The following is a 19,249-nucleotide window of genomic DNA, read 5'->3' as shown; positions in this document are numbered from 1 at the left end:
CCATGAACCAAACCAGAAGGAGAAGTTGGATTCCAGCTTTAGTTAAAACTGGAGCCTGGCTTGCATCTAGCAATCAGATTTGCCTACTAAGCTCTCTTCAGTGAACTACGGTGCCCATATGGACATAGCAGGGAGGGTCTTCTGTTTCATCCTCACAACAACCCTGTAATGGAGACCATGTGGAGAGAAAGAAGCTGGTTCTGACCTTCGGCGTGTGGGGCAGTTTCTCTTCCTTGACCACCACTCTGGTTGTTTCCTCAGCCACGTTCTCTTTGGTGGAAGATGCTGAGATCCCATTTTCCAGCTGTTCCAATTCTTTTTCCAACCTAGACCAGGAAGAGACATCAACTGTCAAACATTGTTTAAAGCTTAGAACTGAAACACTAATGCTGAAAGAAGATATCTTCTTTTGCTACACAGCTTTATGCATCATACGATATAACTTCTGCTCTTGCTAACTCGCCTGAGCCTCATAAATGAACTATCATTTCTCAAATTTAATTCAACATATTATATTGTAACCTAAGTTGCAGTTCTTTTTCAGAGACATCATTTAGCCCTAATAATCCCACTTCTCTGGTGAGTGCTAGATTTGGAGTATGCCAGCTAAATTGTAGTCATTCTTCCTATTTCCAGTGTGTTCTACGAAGTCTGCAGAAATAAGGAATTAAATCAGAGGCCTCAGGCAAATAATAATTTGATAGCCTGGTCCTTGCCTAAATTCTTCCATTTCTGCTCCAGCTTTGCTGATTTTGGGAGTCTTTAGTTCCTGAGCAGTGATACCGGCACAGATCCTCATTCTTTGTGGCACCTATCATATGGAGCTTCCTCAACAGCAAAAAATAATCAGGCCAAATCAATGGATTTAAGAAAACAAGGTTTGCCTGCCCCATCAGCTGGATTACATCTTCCTTAGCCACATAATTACTGGGTGAAAATCAAGGGAGTTGTCATCCAGAATTTCGGGAAGAAGGCTGATCTAAACTAGGAATGAGTTTTTGGAAAATACAGATGTGAACTGTTGCTATGCTACATATGATTACTTTCTACTTTAAGATTAGAGGGCTTTTCATTTTGGTATGTTTTAGTTTGTTTATTTTGCCTGTTGTCTAGGACTGACTTCCTACTTGGTTTTATATTGGATGCTAATACATCCCTAAGGACTACGTTGGCAAAATTGAAGCACAATAAAATAAATAAGATGAGAAATGCAAAATTCATTAATGTCACTTTTCATCTCAGCCTTCTGCCAAGGAGAGGAGCAGGAACGCCAGAAATCCTGTTTTTCATCTTTTGCAACAGCTTAGCGATGTTAATTTTGCTTATTAGGTCTTCTAAGCAAGTTTTGCAGATAAGTAGATGTTGAATCCCAGATATTATCAGACTAAGTCCAACATACCAATCAACATACATGATTAGATCAAGTGATATGCATGTTTGAATGAAAAATTCCAAAACTTTCAATGAGCATTTATCAGTATTTGCAGTAACAGAAGCTCTCTAAAGTAGACTTGGGCAGAATCTACAGTGATGGAAGTTGTTGTCAAAATGCAATCTCTTAGCCAGTAGGCAGATGCTAAATTGTGTAGCACAATATCAAGTATTTATAATATGAGTATGAGTGCCCAGTTTAGTAACTCTGGATAGACCATCTATCAGTGACAATTACATTACAATTATAGACTTTCATGCACCTGAGTTTTTAGCTCAATTTTTTTTCCTGAAAATATGCAAAGGTTTAAGTCATTTTTTTTTTGCTTCTGTCCATTTCACACCAGCTATTTTTAAAAGGATCTCTTAAGTGTTCCTGCTAACTTTTGGAGGCATCAGAGATTAAATGTACCCTGTCTTTCCTGTCACGCACTTGATGTTTCACCCACTCTCTACTCAATTTCACAACTGAAGTTTTATCAAAAAATGCAATATAGTGGGTTTCCATCTCAGCAGGTGAGCGTGGCTATCTAAACATATTCCCCAAAATCTAAACAATGTTGGTTCTGGACTTCTGGGATGTTGGCTAGACTGAGAAATTATAACTCACCTCAGAATATGGCAGTGGAAACGGTGACTTCAAAGAAAACTCCACATATCCAGAAAGTCACCAGAAGTTGAGCTAAACTTGAGGAAACCTTTTTAGCTAATTTCACGTTGCATTTTTTTTTAAAAAAAGCCTCTCTACTTACATAAGTAGAATGCATCATGTCTTAACAAGTATAATTGATTTCAACACAGTTTTGAAACACATTGTACTTGGCAAGACATAGAGGTAATAGTTGCTTAAAAGACCTTTAATAAAAGCAATCAGGGAGGGGAACAAAGATTTCAGAAGAAAAATAATGCTAGGATAACAGGTTGGAGGGCCAATACAGGTAATCCGTGACTTAACGACCACAACTGAGCCCCAATTTATTGTTGCTAAGCAAGACAGTGGCTAAGTTAATTTTGCCCCGTTTTATGGCCTTGTTTGCCACAGCTGTTAAGTGAATCGGTGCAGCTGTTAATTTGGTTAACACAGTTGTTAAGTGAAATCCACCCATCTTAAAGTTGTCAAATTGGAGAAACCGGCTCTAATGGATCTGAGCGTGGAGAAAGTACAAAGGAGAGAGGGCGGGGAAGAAGGGCTGGGCACAGTCACTGCAAATTAACACCCACCTAATGGCTGGACTTAAGGAAGCAAGAATTGTCTCAACATATGCAACCCCTCCCTGTTTCTCTTGCCGTTATTTGGGTGCCAGGAATCCTGGCCCTTCTCCCCTCTCTTTGGCCTTCCAAATTCAGAGGTTAGGACACAGCCAAAAGAAAACAACAAGGGTGGGGAAGCAGAAAAGGCTCTTGCAGCTGAACGAAGAATTTCACAGCACAACTATTTTACAGAAAGGAAACTGGTTACGTTTTTCTGAATAACTGAATAAACTGAGAACGGGAAGCAGCAGAGCAGTAAACCATGGGGTCTACTGCCATGGTCATTAGTGTGAAAAACGGTCGTAAGTCACATTTTTCAGTGCTGTTGTAACTCTGGTCGCTAAATGAACGACTGTAAGTCTAGGACTACTTGTAGTTCCCCAAGCTTTGGTGGGACATACTGTGTAATACAGGTAGTCCTCAACTTATAAGCATAATCAAGCCCAAAATTTATGTTGCTAAATGAGAAAATTGCTAAGTGAGTTTTGCCCCGTTTGACGACTCTTCTTGCCCCTTTTGTTAAGTGAATCACTGCGGTTGTTAAATTAGTCACACGGTTGTTAAGTGAACCTGGTTTTCCCATTGATTTTGCTTGTCGGAAGGTCGCAAAAGGGAATAGAATGACCCCAGGACACTGCAACGGTCATAAATGTGAGTCAGTTGTCAAGTAGGATGCAACGGTCGTAAGTGTGAAAAATGGTCCTAAGTCACTTTTTTTTCAGTGCCGTTGTAACTTTGAAGAGTCACTAAGCGAATTGTTGTCATTCAAGGACTACCTGTATTTATGTATAATAATACATAGAGGAATATATTCTCAACATGTGTGTTAAAGTATTCCGATTAGTGCTCTGGTAGCCTCTGAACTTTTTCTAAGCAACTATGGAGATTCTCAGTCCTCCAGGCATGATTGCCCCAAAGCTGCTTTTTTCAACTGGATTTCCTATGTTTTTCCTTGAAGACGTTTCGCTCCTCATCCAAGAAGCTTCTTCAGTTCATTTTTCTAAGTGAGTTTCATCATATTGGTGATTCCTTTCCCTTCAAACTGTCCCCAGCCCTGTTTCAGTCTCCCCTCCCCCACCCCTGCCCTGGCTATGCACTTACCCAGGGAAACAGTAGGAAGCAGCTGAGCAATTAGGGAAGGAGGCGATGGCAGTAGTGGGTCAAGGAGAAGAAGCAGGATATGGGAGAGAAGACTGTTCGGCTAGACAGGAAAATCTCATGGGCCGCTAACAGCCCTCCAGCCGGAGATTCCCTCTCCGATCTTGCCAAAGTTACTGCTCTAACCAGATTTCGGCTTTTGGCTTGTCTCATTGGATAAACATGCTGCCCAGTTAAACGCACAGCATAGAAGCATTGTGGGGTTAGAAGGATCATCCAGTCCAACCCTCTATAGCTGTGTTCCTCAACGTCAGCAACTTTAAGATGCGTGGACTTCAACTCCCAGAATTCCCCAACCAGCATGACTGGCTGAGGAATTCTGGGAGTTGAAGTCCACTGATCTTAAAAGTTATTCTACGTTATTTCTGCTAAGCCGGAAAACCAATTAACCCTCTTCCCTCCAGTGAAAAGTAGCTGTCCAGCCTCTTCTTCAAAACCTCCATCGATATGGAGCCCCTCCGGAGTAAGAAAACTATTCCACTGCTGCAGAAAGATTTTCTGTATATTTCCACAAAATACAAAAGCTGAAACGTTTATTTATTTCTCCCATTGCTATTCATGTAGTCCAGAATGGCCTTTGGTCCAGAAATCAGATATTCTATAGCAGACATGTCAAACACAAGGCCCAGGGGCCAGATCCGGCCCGCAAAGTGGTTTAATGCGGCCCACGAAGCCATCCTGGAAACAGTGAGGGAACGGCCCCCACTGCCTTGGCCCTGGCCCAGAGACCCTCCTTCTGCCAGAGACCCTCAGATCTGTCCCACTCCTGCCCAGGCCCCCATAGGCACCCTTGATGCGAACGATGTAGAGCTGGCAATGCCCACCCAGTAGGCCATACGCACTCTAGCCACGCCCACCCGGTAGGCCACGCCCACCCAGGCCACACCCACTTGGCCCCCTGAGGGCAACCGCAGTGCTGATGCGGCCCTCAATGAAATTGAGTTTGACACCCCTGTTCTATAGACTGAGAGCCTTCTGATCACGTGAGGTAAGTGGGAATGACCTTGCAAGAGACTCGGGGAAGAAAACAGATAAAAGGCAGCTGAGTCCACAGAGGAATACGGACAGGGCAACAGGTTCAGAAGAGACCCACCCTAGTTTTTGGGTTGTAACGGGGATGGGGATGCCTTTTTAAATACAGATAGTCCTTGACTTACAACATTTCTTTAGTCACCGTTCAAGGTTACGACAGCCCTGGAAAAAATGGACTTATGACCGTTTTTCACACATGCGACCACTGCAGCATCCCCATAGTCACATGATCAAAATTCGGATGCTTGGCAACTGGCATGTATGTATGACGGTTGCAGTGTCCCGGGGCCATGTGATCCCCTTTTGCGACCTTCTGACAAGCAAAGACAATGGGAAAGGCAGATTCACTTAACGACCGTTACAAACTTAACAACTGCAGTGATCCACTTAACAACTGCAGCCAGACAGGTCGTAAAATGGGGCAAAATTAACTTAACTATTTTGCTTAGTGAGAGAAATTTTGGCCTCAATTGTGGTTGTAAGTTGAGGTAATAAGACATTAATAACTGTAGTATCATGTAAACATTATTGCACCGAAACCTCCTTTGAAATCATGCAATTTATCTAGATTTATAATATTACCACAAAAAGGGGAAAAAAACGCCAAGGGGACAGCCATAATCCTACAATCGACATGTCACATAACAAGTGTAAAAAAGGAGAGAGGCTTCCACCAAGACGTTTCTGGCCTTTCTCCCAGCAGACAACGACTAAGTCCAAACACATTTAGGAAAAGCTGGATTTTGTTCATTGATGGCTGTGCAACAGATAACTTACAGGTAATCCTTGACTTATGGCCAGTCGCTTAGCAACCGTTTGAAGTTCCGATGGGCATCCCCAGGGCTATTTATGCCTTGGGTTCAAAGTTCAGATGGCTGCCCCTCCATGCAGTCACATAATTTTATTTTGTTGCCTGGCAACTGGCCCACATTATGACAATTTGCAACATCCCACAGTCACCTGATTGCAATTTATTATTCTTTTTTTTTGACAGAAGACAATGTTTATTTCTGGTTTCTAGAAAAACCCACCCATTGTGGACAATGGGTTTGCTTAAGGACCACCACAAAAAAAATTGGGTGCAGTCACAAGGTGACTCACTTAACAACTGGCATGGTTTATAGCCATAATTATGGGCTTAATTACAGTCATATGTTGAGGACTGCCTGTAGAGTTCCTTTCTTATCAATCATGAGCACATAGCAAAATTATAGTGGGAACGGGGCAAAATAGTCTTTGATCACATAGAGCAGGGGTGTCAAACTGCGGGCTGGATGTGTCACGCTGAAACTGTGCCCACCCCAGCTCCAGCAATGGGGAAAAAGTTGAGATACGTCGTCACACGTCACAAGACGTTGCGAGTTTGACACCCCTGATATAGAGGGTCAAACAGTAATGCAGGTGTATCACCAGAAGTGGCTGGACTGATATTTTTATGTGTCTGTTTGTTCTTGGTGGGACTGGTTTTTTTTAAAACAAACAAACAAAAAACAAAATAGGTACAGAATCATAACTTATTTCAGCTTTTAGAATTGCACGGAGGAATACTAGCGGCACCCTCTAACTAGGTAGTGTCAGACTACATAAAGGGGCTGGGAACTTCATGAAGGCTGTCTGCCCACCTTAAACAAGAGTTAATAAATTAATCGAAGGATATCCATGGCTCCTTTAGTTCCATCCCGATCACATCCATCACTTGGAAAGGTTTTTAGCTGTCCCTGTTAGATTTCAGCTTCATATGTACCAATTTCTCCCAACCTGCCATCCTCAAGGTATGTGGTGACTGCTGGCTACCTTCAGCTAAAATTAGAGCTTCTGGGAAGCTTAGTCCAAATATGTGGTTTGGAGAAGGCTGCCATAATCATTACCTCTGGATGTTCTCTTCCAGTTCCTTGGTCTTCAAGTTGTCCTCCTCCAGCAGCTTCTTTGTGGCTTCACCCTCTTCAGCTGTGGATGAAGGAGCTCCCTCCAGCAGCCATCTCTCTCGCAGAGCCTTTGACTTGAAGACAACAGAAAAAAAAAAGGAGAAAATATTCCTTATTGTGGAGTCCTGGGTGCTGGATGAACTTCAGCTTGAGGAGAGCACCAAGTTCAACCCAAAGCTACGTACAGTATAGAAGGTAATCCTCGACCTACAACAATTCATTTAGTGAGTGTTCAAAGTTACAATGGCACTGAGCAAAGTTCAGTGTTTTTCACACTTACAGCCTTTGCAGTAGTCACATGATCAAAATTCGGATGGTTGGCAACTGGCTCATATTAATGACGGTTGCAGTGTACCGGGATAATATGATCACCTTTTGTGACCTTCTTACAAGCAAAGTCAATGGGGAAGCCAGGTCCACTTAACAGTTGTGTTACTAACTTAACAACTCTAGTGATTCACTTAACTGCGGTGGCTCAGTGGTTAGAATGCAGTATTGCAGGCTAATCCTGCCCTCATCGCATCCGCAGATAATCGCCCGGCCGCCCTGTTTAGGGTGACTCGCTCCCTCCTTAATCAGGAGGTGAAGGAGGAGCCCTTGCAGGGGCGAGCTGAGGAGTTTAGCTATCATCTGACGGACAAAATCGCTCAGATTCGAGCCGGTTTGGATTCTGACTGGGCAGAGACTGACGGGGAGGAATCGAGTGGTCTAGAGAATGCTACCTGGAGTGAATTCGATCCTGTGACCCCAGATGAGGTGGACAGGATCATGAGGAGACTGAGTTCCGCCACGTGTTTATTGGACCCGTGCCCCTCCTGGCTGGTATATGCAACCCGGGAGGGGACACGAGGCTGGTTCCAGGCAGTAATAACTGCTTCCTTGAGGGAGGGTACCTTCCCTGCCGCCTTGAAGGAGGCGGTGGTGAGGCCCCTCCTCAAGAAGCCTGCCCTGGACCCAGCTATTTTGAACAACTATTGTCCGGTCTCCAACCTTCGCTTTCTTGCGAAGGTGGTTGAGAGCGTGGTGGCAATTCAGCTCCCTCTGTTCCTGGAGGAAACTGATTATCTGGACCCATACCAATCGGGCTTCAGGACCGGGTACAGCATGGAGACGGCATTGGTTGCGCTGGTGAATGATCTCTGCCGGGCTCGGGACAGGGGTTGTTCCTCTGTCCTAGTCCTATTAGACCTCTCAGCGGCTTTTGATACCATCGACCATGGTATCCTACTGCGGTGTCTCAGGGGGTTGGGAGTGGGGGGCACTGTTTTACAGTGGTTCTCCTCCTACCTCCTGGGCGGCTCACAGTCGGTGTTGACGGGAGGGCAGAGGTCCGCCCCGAGGCCTCTCGTTTGTGGAGTTCCTCAGGGGTCGGTCCTCTCACCCCTCTTGTTCAACATCTATATGAAGCTGCTGGGTGAGCTCATTCGTGGTTTCGGGATGGGGTATCATCAGTATGCTGATGATACCCAGCTTTTTCTTTCCACCCCGAACCAACCCAGTGATGCCCTCGACATGATGTCCTGTTGCCTGGAAGCGGTCCGGGTTTGGATGGGGAGTAACAGGCTTCGTCTCAATCCTGCCAAGACTGAGCGGCTGTGCATACCGGCATCTCAGACTAACCAATCTTTTCCATCGTTAACTATGGGGGGTGAGGTGTTACCCCCCGTTGATAGGGCCCGCAACTTGGGTGTCCTCCTGAATTCACGGCTCAGTTTGGAAGATCATATAGGAGCCGTGGCCAGGGGGGCTTTTGCCCAGGTTTGCCTGGTGCGCCAGTTACGGCCCTATCTGGACCGAGATGCCCTACGCACAGTCACCCATGCGCTCGTGACCTCCCGGCTAGACTACTGCAATGCTCTCTACATGGGGCTGCCCCTGAGGACCACTCGGAGGCTTCAGCTGGTGCAGAATGCAGCTGCGCGAGTTGTGATGGGAGTCTCCCGATACTCCCATGTAACACCTCTTCTCCGCGAGCTGCATTGGCTTCCACTTGCCCTCCGGGTGAGATTCAAGGTGCTGGTGATGACCTATAAATGGCATGGGCCCGGATTATCTAAGGGAGCACCTGCTGCCAGCGTCAATTTCCCATCGTCCTGTGCGCTCCCACAGGGAGGGCCTCCTCAGGGTACCGCCGGTCAAGGATTGCCGACGGGCGATCCACAGGGGGAGGGCGTTCTCTGTGGGCGCGCCTGCCCTATGGAATCAACTGCCAACGGAACTCCGGACTGCCCCTGACCTTCGTTCATTTCGCCAGGACCTAAAAACCTGCCTCTTTGAGCTATCTGGTCTGGACTGAGGGGTTTAATGTTTTTAAATTGTAATTTAATTTTTGTGGCTAGACTTAATTTAATTTATTTTAATTTATATTGGATTGTTTTTAAATTTTGCCTTGTAAACCGCCCTGAGTCCTTTGGGAATAGGGCGGTATATAAACCGAATAAATAAATAAATAAACTGCTGGCAGTTTGATTTTCACTGGCTCAAGGTTGACTCAGCCTTCCGTCCTTCCGAGGTCAGTAAAATGAGGACCCAGATTGTTGGGGACAATATGCTGACTTTGTAAACTTCTTAGTGAGGATTGTAAAGCACCATGAAGCAGTATATAGGTCTATGTGCTATTGCTATAAAACAACTGTGGCATGAAAGGTTGTAAAAAGGGCCAAAATTCACTTATGAAATGTTTCACTTAGCAACAGAAATTTTGGGCTCAATTGTGGTCGTAAGTTGAGGAATACCTGTATTCTCTTCTGTTAGATTCCTTATATGCCCCCCTCCCCCACTGTTGTTCTGTTGCATAACCTGATAGCTGTTATGGCTTACAGGCGTAATCAGGGGAGGGAAAGACCTAGCAATGCCTTTGCACAATAGGGTAAACTCAGCTAATATTAATCTTTTGTGGGAGGCTGTGCAGGTCAGCGTAATGCAATCCCAGGCCTTTGCCTGCAGTAGGATGAAATGTCCTACATGAACCTTAGAACGTGGGTTCATTTATTTATTTATCAAATTTATTTATTGAATTTATATCGTCACCCATCTCCCCCCTCCCCCACAGGACAGTCCGGGCAATGCGCAACAATAAATAAAGCAACCAATAAAAACAGAACAAAATTCCTAAAGCCACAATAATAAATAATTATTATGAATTATTCATGTGACCAGAAGAAATACGAAGGCAGCAGCAATTAGCAGCCTTTTCTCTTAGAATAAAAAAAAATTATGCAGTAACGTTCACATTCTGCCTTTTAAGCATGCAGGAATCAACTTTTTGCTAGATTTCATTACAAGACCGGGTTGAGGAAAGAGCACCCTGGAAAATATTTATGCTGTTACTAAAAGTCAACAACAACCTGATGGTACTGAATCATTTGGATTTTCGGCTTTTTCTCCACTGGTTGCAGAGGACACCCATTATTCCATTTGGGTTATGGGCCCATACATATTTATGATAGTGTAGCTCAGAGCACACTTTGCCTTCACCCAAAATTCTCCACCAGGGTAGAAAGTGGGAAATCGCGAGTTCTAGTCCTACCGTAGCCACGGAAACCTGCTGGGTGACTTTGGGCCAATCACCAGGAGATTGAGAGTTCTAGACCCAACTTAGCCATGAAAAAAACCAGCTGGGTGACTTTGGGCCAATCACACAGTCTCAGCCCAACTCGTCTCACAGGGTTGTTGTGGTGGGGTAAATAGGAGGCGGAAAGTGTGTTGGATATAAGTTATTTGAACAAATAATAAAAATGGGATACATATAAAAAAAATAAAAAATGAATTTCTTTTCTTTTTTCAAAAGAGCAAATTAGGAGCTTGGAAACCCCTTAAATACCTTTAAGTGCTGTAACTGGCGCCTGTCATCTTCTAATTGTCGCCGTTTGTTTTCAATCTCCGTTTGGCGTTTTCTCTTTTCCTACAATCCCAGAGAGAAGGGAGCAAAATGGGGAAAGAGAAGGAGCAAGGATTAAACATTGGTTCCCCAAGAGAAAAACAAACATTAGGTGTAAAGAGGCTGAACAGAGGCTTACATTTACGCTCGCTTTCCCTACAATTTTTCCTTGATTGACAATTTTGGGAATGGTGGTCAAAAGAAGGGGAAAATGCCCTTTGGGAAGACGGGGAGACGTAAGAATATTTGGTTCTTATTTTAAATGATGATCTAATTAAGCAAGGACCTTACACCAATTTTCTTAGATGTCATGATATAAAAGAGATCCACTAAAATTAAATTGTCCCTACCAATAATGCCTATTTCTGGCAGCTTCTTTAAACAACGTGTGCCAAACAGCTAAATATCAAATCAAGAAGTGATACCGCCTGTTATTTCTAGAAAACAAGTAAATCATCATGTGCTTCAATGCATTTCAGTGCTGTTCATAGAAGCGTCTTCTGTTCTCCGGCAGAAGATTAATAGTTGTAAGAGAAGAATCTGTTTTCCTCCAGAACAAAGCAGAGCAGGTTTTTAATTTAAAAAGAACCAGAAAGAAAGAGGTTTCAAGAACTCAGAATCATAGGGCTGGAAGAAACCTAGAGGTCTTTTAGTCCAATCCCGTCCAAAGCAGGAGACCTTATTCCATCCTGGACAAATGGTTTTCCAATCTTCCACCAGCAATGGAGCATCCATGCCTCCCAGAGATAAGTTGTCCAGTGTCACTTCCAGATGAGATGGCCAGCATATAAGTGTAACAAACCAACAAAGCTGTTGATTAATTGTTCTTACTGTCAGGAAATTTCACCTTGATTACAGATTGTATCTCTCCTTGATAAGTTTCCATCTGTTACTTCCTGTCCCACCCTCAGGGACTTTGGTAAATAAGTCGACTTCCTCTTCCCTATGACAGCCCATCAAGTACTGGAAGACGGCTATCATGTCTTCCCTAAGGCTTCTCTTTGTTAGACTAAACATACTAGTTCCCTCAGCTTTTGTCCTATGATTTAGCTTACCATCCCTTTATCACCTTTGTTGCTCTTCTCTGCACTCTTTCTAGGCCCTCAGCATCTGTTTTGTATCTTGGTGAGCCGAACTGAACACACTGTGACCTTAAGCTTCTGGATACTCTCTGCCAAGTTGATGGGATAACAACCCTATTGGGATTACTCACCAGAGGCATTAAATACACTTGGTGTCATTAAGAAGACCTTTCTCGTATTGTTTATAAAATCTGACTTTATTGGATTGGTGGTATGTTGACTGCATAGGCCTGGATTTGGTCTTTGGATTAAAATTTTGGTCAAAATCCTGTGCAGAAGTGATATTTTGAGGCTCCAAACTCAGATCACCACCATTGTTCTTGGCCTGAGGTAAATAATGATGTTTCTCCTAAACTGCATACCAGTGGATTGTCCCATGATTGCATGTAATTTTTCAGATGTCAGGTCCCTGAAAAAATGAGGGCATGAAATTGCTCCATTCTACTGAGTCTCCAGCAATTAGGAAAATTTCCAGAGCTGCTAGACTATACAGCAGAATCATCTATGGAGGAAAGAATTCACCCTATGGGAGGTCTTTAATACGGGTCAAAAGGAGCTTACAGTCTTCCTAGATACATTTAGCTCCATAGGATGCACAGTGAATGGCACTTGTTGGCCTCTTTGTGTGTTGAACTGGAGACTTAATGCTCAATCCATTCAATCAAAGCGAGAACTGGCTGAAGAACACCAAGGCAGCAAAGGAAATTATTATTTATTATTATTTATTATTTATTAAATTTTTATACCGCCCTTCTCCCGAAGGACTCAAAATGTTGCTGGACTTCATCCTCATGGCAAAAAACGCCCTGAATAAGTATTTTCAGAGGGCACATCCTCATGATGTAGTCTTCATCTCATCCCCAGCCCACCTCAAAGGTAGATGGCATCCAACTTGAGCTGTTCTGATTTAAAAAGTAATGCCTTTCCTGTTCTTCTCCCAGCCCACGTCTTACCACATGAACATCGATGATGACTCCATTACAGTGATGGTGATGGTACAACCAGGAGTTAAGAGCTTGAGCTTCCACTAGCCACCTTCCGTCCAGTTGGCTGACTCTGCAAAGTGCCACCCTGCCCTTATGTGAACCCCTTAAATGAATGGGTCCAATGGAAGAACACTGGGGTGGTTTCAAACCTGTGTTTAGTGGGTCTTTTGAAAGAGCAGCAGGCTTTGAGTTCAAAAAACAGACTCGCACTCTCTGCAGAGAAAAGTGATTTAATTCGGGAAAGAGAACTAGGCTCTGCCTCCTGTGTTTTGCTGGTTGTGTCCCAAATGAGAGCACTGCAGGTTTTCTGCTGCTTCTGCAACTTTTGTATAACTGCGCTTTGTACTGTTTTTATCACGGGTGTGTAGGGTGGCGGCAGTGGTGCCAATTTGCCCACTCCGTCATCATTTTGTGTGCTCTATAGGAGACTTCTGGGTGCTGCTGGCCACCCTTCCCTCCCTCCCAGCCGTATTATTCAATTGCAACATTTACTGATTTGCAGAATTTGGAAGCTGGCATAAAACTGGCTAGAGTTCTGCCAATTTCCAGATCAGAGGTACAGTTAGAGGCATAGAATTAAAGTGGAAGAGCACCTTACAAAACCTCCACCACCCGAGAAGCTCTCTCCCACTTCACCCTACTCAGCCTTACTGACCTGGGTTATTTTTGGACACAGGCTTAGAGGTCTTTCAAAAGACCAGCAGACCCATGTTCAGAAGTAGCCTGCGAGAGTGAACAAGCATAAAGCACCTCCATGCCAACAACCTGCCACCTGGGCAACTTGAAAGTTCAGGTAGCCCTTGACTTATGACCGTTCAGTTACAATGGACCTTACTAAAAGGTACTTACGACCCAGTTCTGAAGTTCCGATGGCCACCCTCCCCACCCGATCACATGACCACATTTCGGACATTCAGCAACCGGCCCACATTGGCCATTCGCAGCATCCCACAGTCATGTGACTGCAATTTACATCATTTTGACTGAAAAATGGCATTTACTTCTGGTTTCCGGCAAAAAAAACAGCCCATAGCAAACAAGCAAACATAGAGTTTACTTAACGACTGCTGCATTTGCTGAATGACCATTGTGAAAAAGGTGATAAAATCGGGTCAGTCACATGATGCCCTGCTTTATGACCATCACTACTTAGGACTGTAAGCTAAATCTCTCTCCCGGGTTCCCATCACTCATGCAGACCTGCCATACCAGATGTCTGCTCGAGAGAGCAATTGGTAGCGTTCTTTTTCTCCCCCCAACAGCTGGATGAGAACAGAAAACAAACCAGGGAGTCATTGAAAACTGTCCTTAAATTGTCCCCTGGTAAACCTGTAAGGACACAACCAGCCTTATTGCTGGGATAGATCAGAGCTCAGTTTTTAGGGCAATGCAAATTAGGCCTGCATAATTTTCTGTCAAATCAAGAATCAGAGGAAAATACACAAAAGCAGCTGGGAAGAAGTGCTCTTAGGAGCAAAACGGATCATTTGGGGTGATGGATGAATCAGCCAACGTGGCCTACCTTTTTCAAAAAGTCCTCTGGAGACGCTTCATTGCTGCCTTCATCACAAATTATAGCCTCGGACCAGACCATTAAGGCTATGGAGTCCGCCCCTCGACTCAATGCAGAAATCCACATTTGCCCAAGCCTGACATATGCTTATTCAGCCTTTGCTTCAACGCGACTAGAGAAGATGAACCGTAATCACATTGCTCCTATCATTAGAAATATTCCCCTGGAATCCACCCTTCTCTAATTTAAATCGATTATTCCATGTCCTGCAGTCTAGAATGACAAAATAGCTCATGACCACTTGGTGACCACTGAGAACAACCTTCCTCAAGCATTTCTATCTGGATCAGTCAATCAACCTTTTCCCAAAGGGTTGCTGAACCAAAGAGGATAACAACGAAAGTGCACGAAAATTGCAGTCATTAAAAAAAAAAGAGGTAAGCATAAAGGCCAACTTTCAAGCAACAAGCCAACTCCTGATGTCTTTATGGACTCATCCATGACATTGCCTCCTTTGTGGATTTTTTAAAAACTTCTCAGTCTAGGCTACTGCCCTGGGATTTTCTGGTATCTCCCATCCAAATATTTAATTAGGAGCCAGCAGAGTGATGCAGCTGCTAAAAAGGAGAATGCTATCTTAGGGAACAAAGAATCAAGATTATGAGATGTATCCTGGTCAGATCCATTTTGAGTGTTGTGTTCAGATATGGGCACCAGATTTCAAAGGATTAGGTAGATGATAGATAGATAGATAGATAGATAGATAGATAGATAGATAGATAGATAGATAAAAGATAGATGATTGATGATAGACATACATACATACTGTACATATATATCACTGTCCTTTCTGTAATCTGGTGCCCATATGTGAATGCAGCACTCAAAATGAATCTGACCAGGGCAGAACCAATACATCCATTTTATATATGTATGTATATATATATATATATGTTTTTGTTTTGTTTTTTTTCTCTTTTGTTTTCTCTGTTCTATTTTATTTATTCAATTTCTATTCTAATTTTAATTTGTATTAGTTCTTATGTTAAAACATTAAATATTTTAACATAAGAACTAATACAAATTAAAATCAGAATAGAAATTGAATACATAAAATAGAACAGAGAAAAGAAAAGAGAGAAAAGAAAAAAGAAAAAGAGAAATAACATTTATATATTTATCTTTAAATATTTCTTTCTCTCTTTTTAAACTTTCTTCTTCTTTTTTTTTCTTATTGGACTTCTAGTGGGTTCACACATACTTCCCCAAATGGAATTTTAATTTAATTAGGGTGGATGGAAACTCGGGGCCCTTTTCCTCCGAGGGAAGACAGACAGAGGCTGCTATTCTTTACAGGACACACATTTGTTCTTATTTTCGAAAGGGAAATCAAACATGAAGTAAATCAGGAAATGCGCTGAGCCGGAACAGGGCCTGAATCTCTCTCCCCACGACAAACAATAAGGGATTGTTACGAAGGACTTGATTTCCTTGCTGAAGGACCCTACACATTATAACCAGCGCAAGAAAATAACCTTTTGCAATTTATATAGTGAGAGCTTGATGCATATTGGCATCTTCTGTTTCCCAGCTAAATATATCTCATGGGAGGATCAGGACATTAAATCTTTTATTATTAGGAAATGGATGCCTCTTTTCAATTTTCTTCTGACTGCTATTATTTCTGAATTGCCGTTTGAATAGAAGAGAATGTATTTAGCTCAGGGTCGAACCGCAGAGTCCTTGGTGTTCTCTGGGTTTGGTTGTTTGCATGCAGGCGTTTTGTTACCCGACTAGGTAACAACATCAATGCAAGTGACTGGGGGAACTGCACAATGCTTTAGTGGAGGGTCAGTCCAGCCATTCATTAAATGCGAGCAACAAAAGTGTGGATATACATGTGTGAGTGAGCCCATGGCCAGCTGTGACAATGGCTTCCACCAAAGCCTACTACACTATTTTATTTTCTCACCCCATCTCATAGCAGCAACTGGGTCTTGAACCGAAGCTGATTGTCAGCCCAGTGTCTTAACCACATGAGCCATCGGGTCCTCCATCAAAAGCCATGCCCCCCCTTTAATGCAGGAAGACTCCAGTTCCTGGCCACCCAGTTCTCTTCCTCTTCAGCAATCCTTCAACGACAGTGAGAAATATTTATTTATTTATTTATTAAATCTATTTATTAAATCTATTTATTTATTAAATCTAATTATCTTTAGATAAATAGATTTAACTGTAAACTTTTATTTATTTATTTTTGGGACTTATATGCCGCCCTATCTCCCGAAGGACTCAGGGCGGCTAACAACAATCAAACACAATAATACAAATGTTAAAAAAGATTAAACTAACAAGCCCCAATGATAAAATGATAAAATATTAAAAATATTCTATTTAAAAATCCCTATCGTCAGTCCAGGTCAGCCTGATGGAAGAGAAATGTTTTAAGGCCGCGACGAAAGGACCGGAGATCCGGGGCCATCTGGAGCTCAAGGGGAAGTTGATTCCACAGGGCCGGCGCTCCCACAGAGAAGTCCCTCCCTCTGGGGGTCGCCAGCCGACATTGTCTAGCCGATGGCACCCTGAGGAGGCCCTCCCTATGTGAGCGCACCGGGCGATGGGAGGTCGTTCCTGGCAGCAGACGGTCCTGCAAATATCCCGGGCCTAAGCCATTTGGGCTTTATAGGTAAGAACCAGCACCTTAAATCTCACCCGGAGGACAACCGGTAACCAATGTAGCGCACGCAGGAGGGGTGTAATATGGGGTGTAATATGGGCCGCATTCTGCACCAGCTGGAGCCTCCAGGTGGTCTTCAAGGGCAGCCCCATGTAGAGAGCATTGCAGTAATCTATACGGGAGGTAACAAGTGCATGAGTGAATGTACGTAGAGCATCTCGGTCCAGATAGGGGCGCAACTGGCATACCAGGCGAACCTGGGCAAATGCCCCCCTGGCCACGACTCCTATATGATCTTCAAAACTGAGTCGTGTATCCAGGAGGACGCCTAAGTTGCGCGCCCTATCAACGGGAGGTAACACCTCTCCTCCCATAACCAAAGACGGAACCTCTTGGACTAAACGAGATGCCGGTACGTAGAGCCACTCAGTCTTGGTCAGGTTGAGCTGGAGCCTGTTCTTCCCCATCCAGATTTGTACCGCTTCCAGGCAACGGGGCTTGCTGCAGCCACTGTTTATGTTTGGGGAGAGTTTAATAACTATTGGATCGATTGTGATTGAACGTGCCAGATTTGGGAAGCTCATTTATATGAAACTGATAGTGAGAACAATTAATCAGTGGAACAACCTGCCTCCAGAAGCTGTGAATGCTCCAACACTAGAAGTTTTTAAGAAGAGACTGGACAGCCATTTGTCTGAAGTGGTATAGGGTTTCCTGCCTGAGCAGGGGGTTGGACTAGATGACCTCCAAGATCCCTTCCATCATCATCATCACCACCACCACTATTATTATTATTATTATTCTCAACCTATTACAAGTTATGCTTCAATCGCTGCCCAGTTGTGATTGTCCACTTGACTTTTTCAGCCCCTCCTGCAGATGACACGGCTAGTTCAAATTTCCGTCCCTTGATATGTTTCCTTGGAAGTATAGAGGCAGCCTTCAACTTAGGGCCACAATTGGGGCCAAAATTTCCATAAGGAGCTGGCTGTTAAGTGAGTCACACCCAATCTTATGACCTTTTTTTACCAGAGTTGTTAAGCAACTCCCTCTCTCTCCCCCACTTCCCTCCCTCCCTCTCTCTCTCACACAGACTCATTGGCAAAGATCACTTCTGTCCACCAGGAACCTCTCCAGGTTTCAAAGAAGGCTCTTGCACTTCATTTGCTTCCTCCTGAGACTGGAAGGGAGCCGACGCTCTTTTGTCCAAGCTGTTTCACCCTGTCCTTAGCCTTGTTTTACTCCTTCCCAGCTGGCTTTGAAACAATCTCCTCCTTTGTGCAGGCCCTGCATCAAGTGAGGACCAGTGGTTGGGGGCTGGCAACCAGCAGGGGGGCTTCCAAGGGCAGGCCCTCTGTCAAGATGCACACAGCAGGGGCCAGAGTGGGGACTTTTTTTAAAAAAGAGTTTTATTGGATTTTACAGGATTAGGGATAAAATAGGGTCAGGATTGGGGTTAGGGTTTAGGCTGGGGTTGGGATCAGGATTGGGGTTAGGACAGAGTTGGGGTCAACATTGGGGTTATCCCCCAGTAACATTTTCAATATTTAGCAAACAGAATATTGTCTGGGTACATATGTTTAGTAAAGGTAAAGGTAAAGGTTCCCTCGCACATGCGTGCTAGTCGTTTCCGACTCTAGGGGCCGGTGCTCATCTCCGTTTCAAAGCCGAAGAGCCAGCACTTGTCCGAGGACGTCTCCGTGGTCATGTGGCCGGCATGACTAGACGCCAAAGGCACACGGAACGCTGTTACCTTCCCACCGTAGTGGTCCCTATTTTTCTACTTGCATTTTTACGTGCTTTCAAACTGCTAGGTTGGCAGAAGCTGGGACGAGTAACAGGCGCTCACTCTGTTACGCGGCACTCGGGATTCGACCCGCCAAACTGCTGACCTTTTGATCAACAAGCTCAGCGTCCTAACCCACTGAGCCACCGCGTCCCTTAGACATATGTTTAGATAACAATAATTAATATAGTAATAGATAACAATAGTGAGTATGATTGCTTATCATAGACAGCATTAATTAATCAATCCATAACATTCTTCTTACTGGTATGTATTCAAAATTACATATCACATTCCTTTCTCCCTAATTCGTCTTCCTAGCCAAAGGCGGAAGCCAGATTCGCTTAATAACAACCATGTGACTAATTTGACAACTGCAGGGATTCTCTTAACAAGTGTGGCAAGAAAGGTCGTAAGTTGGGGCAAAATTCACTTAACTAAAGTTTGGGCTCAATTGTAGTTGTAAGTGGGGTTTACCTGTATTACATAATGGTAATTGGAAATGTGACATGGGGAAATAGAAAACTG

General features: G+C 43.9%; 2 protein-coding genes across 3 annotated transcripts in view; one reads left to right on the top strand and one right to left on the bottom strand.

The window, feature by feature from the left end:
* Positions 1-19,249, top strand: part of LOC310632727 (uncharacterized protein) — a 474,991-nt gene that overhangs the window by 373,737 nt on the left and 82,005 nt on the right. The window lies entirely within an intron of this gene.
* The window catches only part of PALM (paralemmin), an 89,232-nt gene that overhangs the window by 22,598 nt on the left and 47,385 nt on the right, over positions 1-19,249 (bottom strand). For both annotated transcript variants that reach the window (XM_083349942.1, XM_083349943.1), the window contains exons 3-5: positions 10,621-10,701; positions 6,741-6,871; positions 206-326 (exon numbers count right to left, since the gene is read on the bottom strand). In XM_083349942.1, the coding sequence (XP_083206068.1) occupies positions 206-326; positions 6,741-6,871; positions 10,621-10,701 (333 nt within the window). The remainder of the gene's footprint in view (positions 1-205; positions 327-6,740; positions 6,872-10,620; positions 10,702-19,249) is intronic.

Source organism: Vipera ursinii, assembly GCF_947247035.1.
Source record: "Vipera ursinii genome assembly, chromosome: 1".
Lineage (NCBI taxonomy): Eukaryota > Metazoa > Chordata > Lepidosauria > Squamata > Viperidae > Vipera > Vipera ursinii.
The sequence above is the reverse complement of the archived record's forward strand: the minus strand, read 5'-3'. Positions and strand labels throughout refer to the sequence as shown.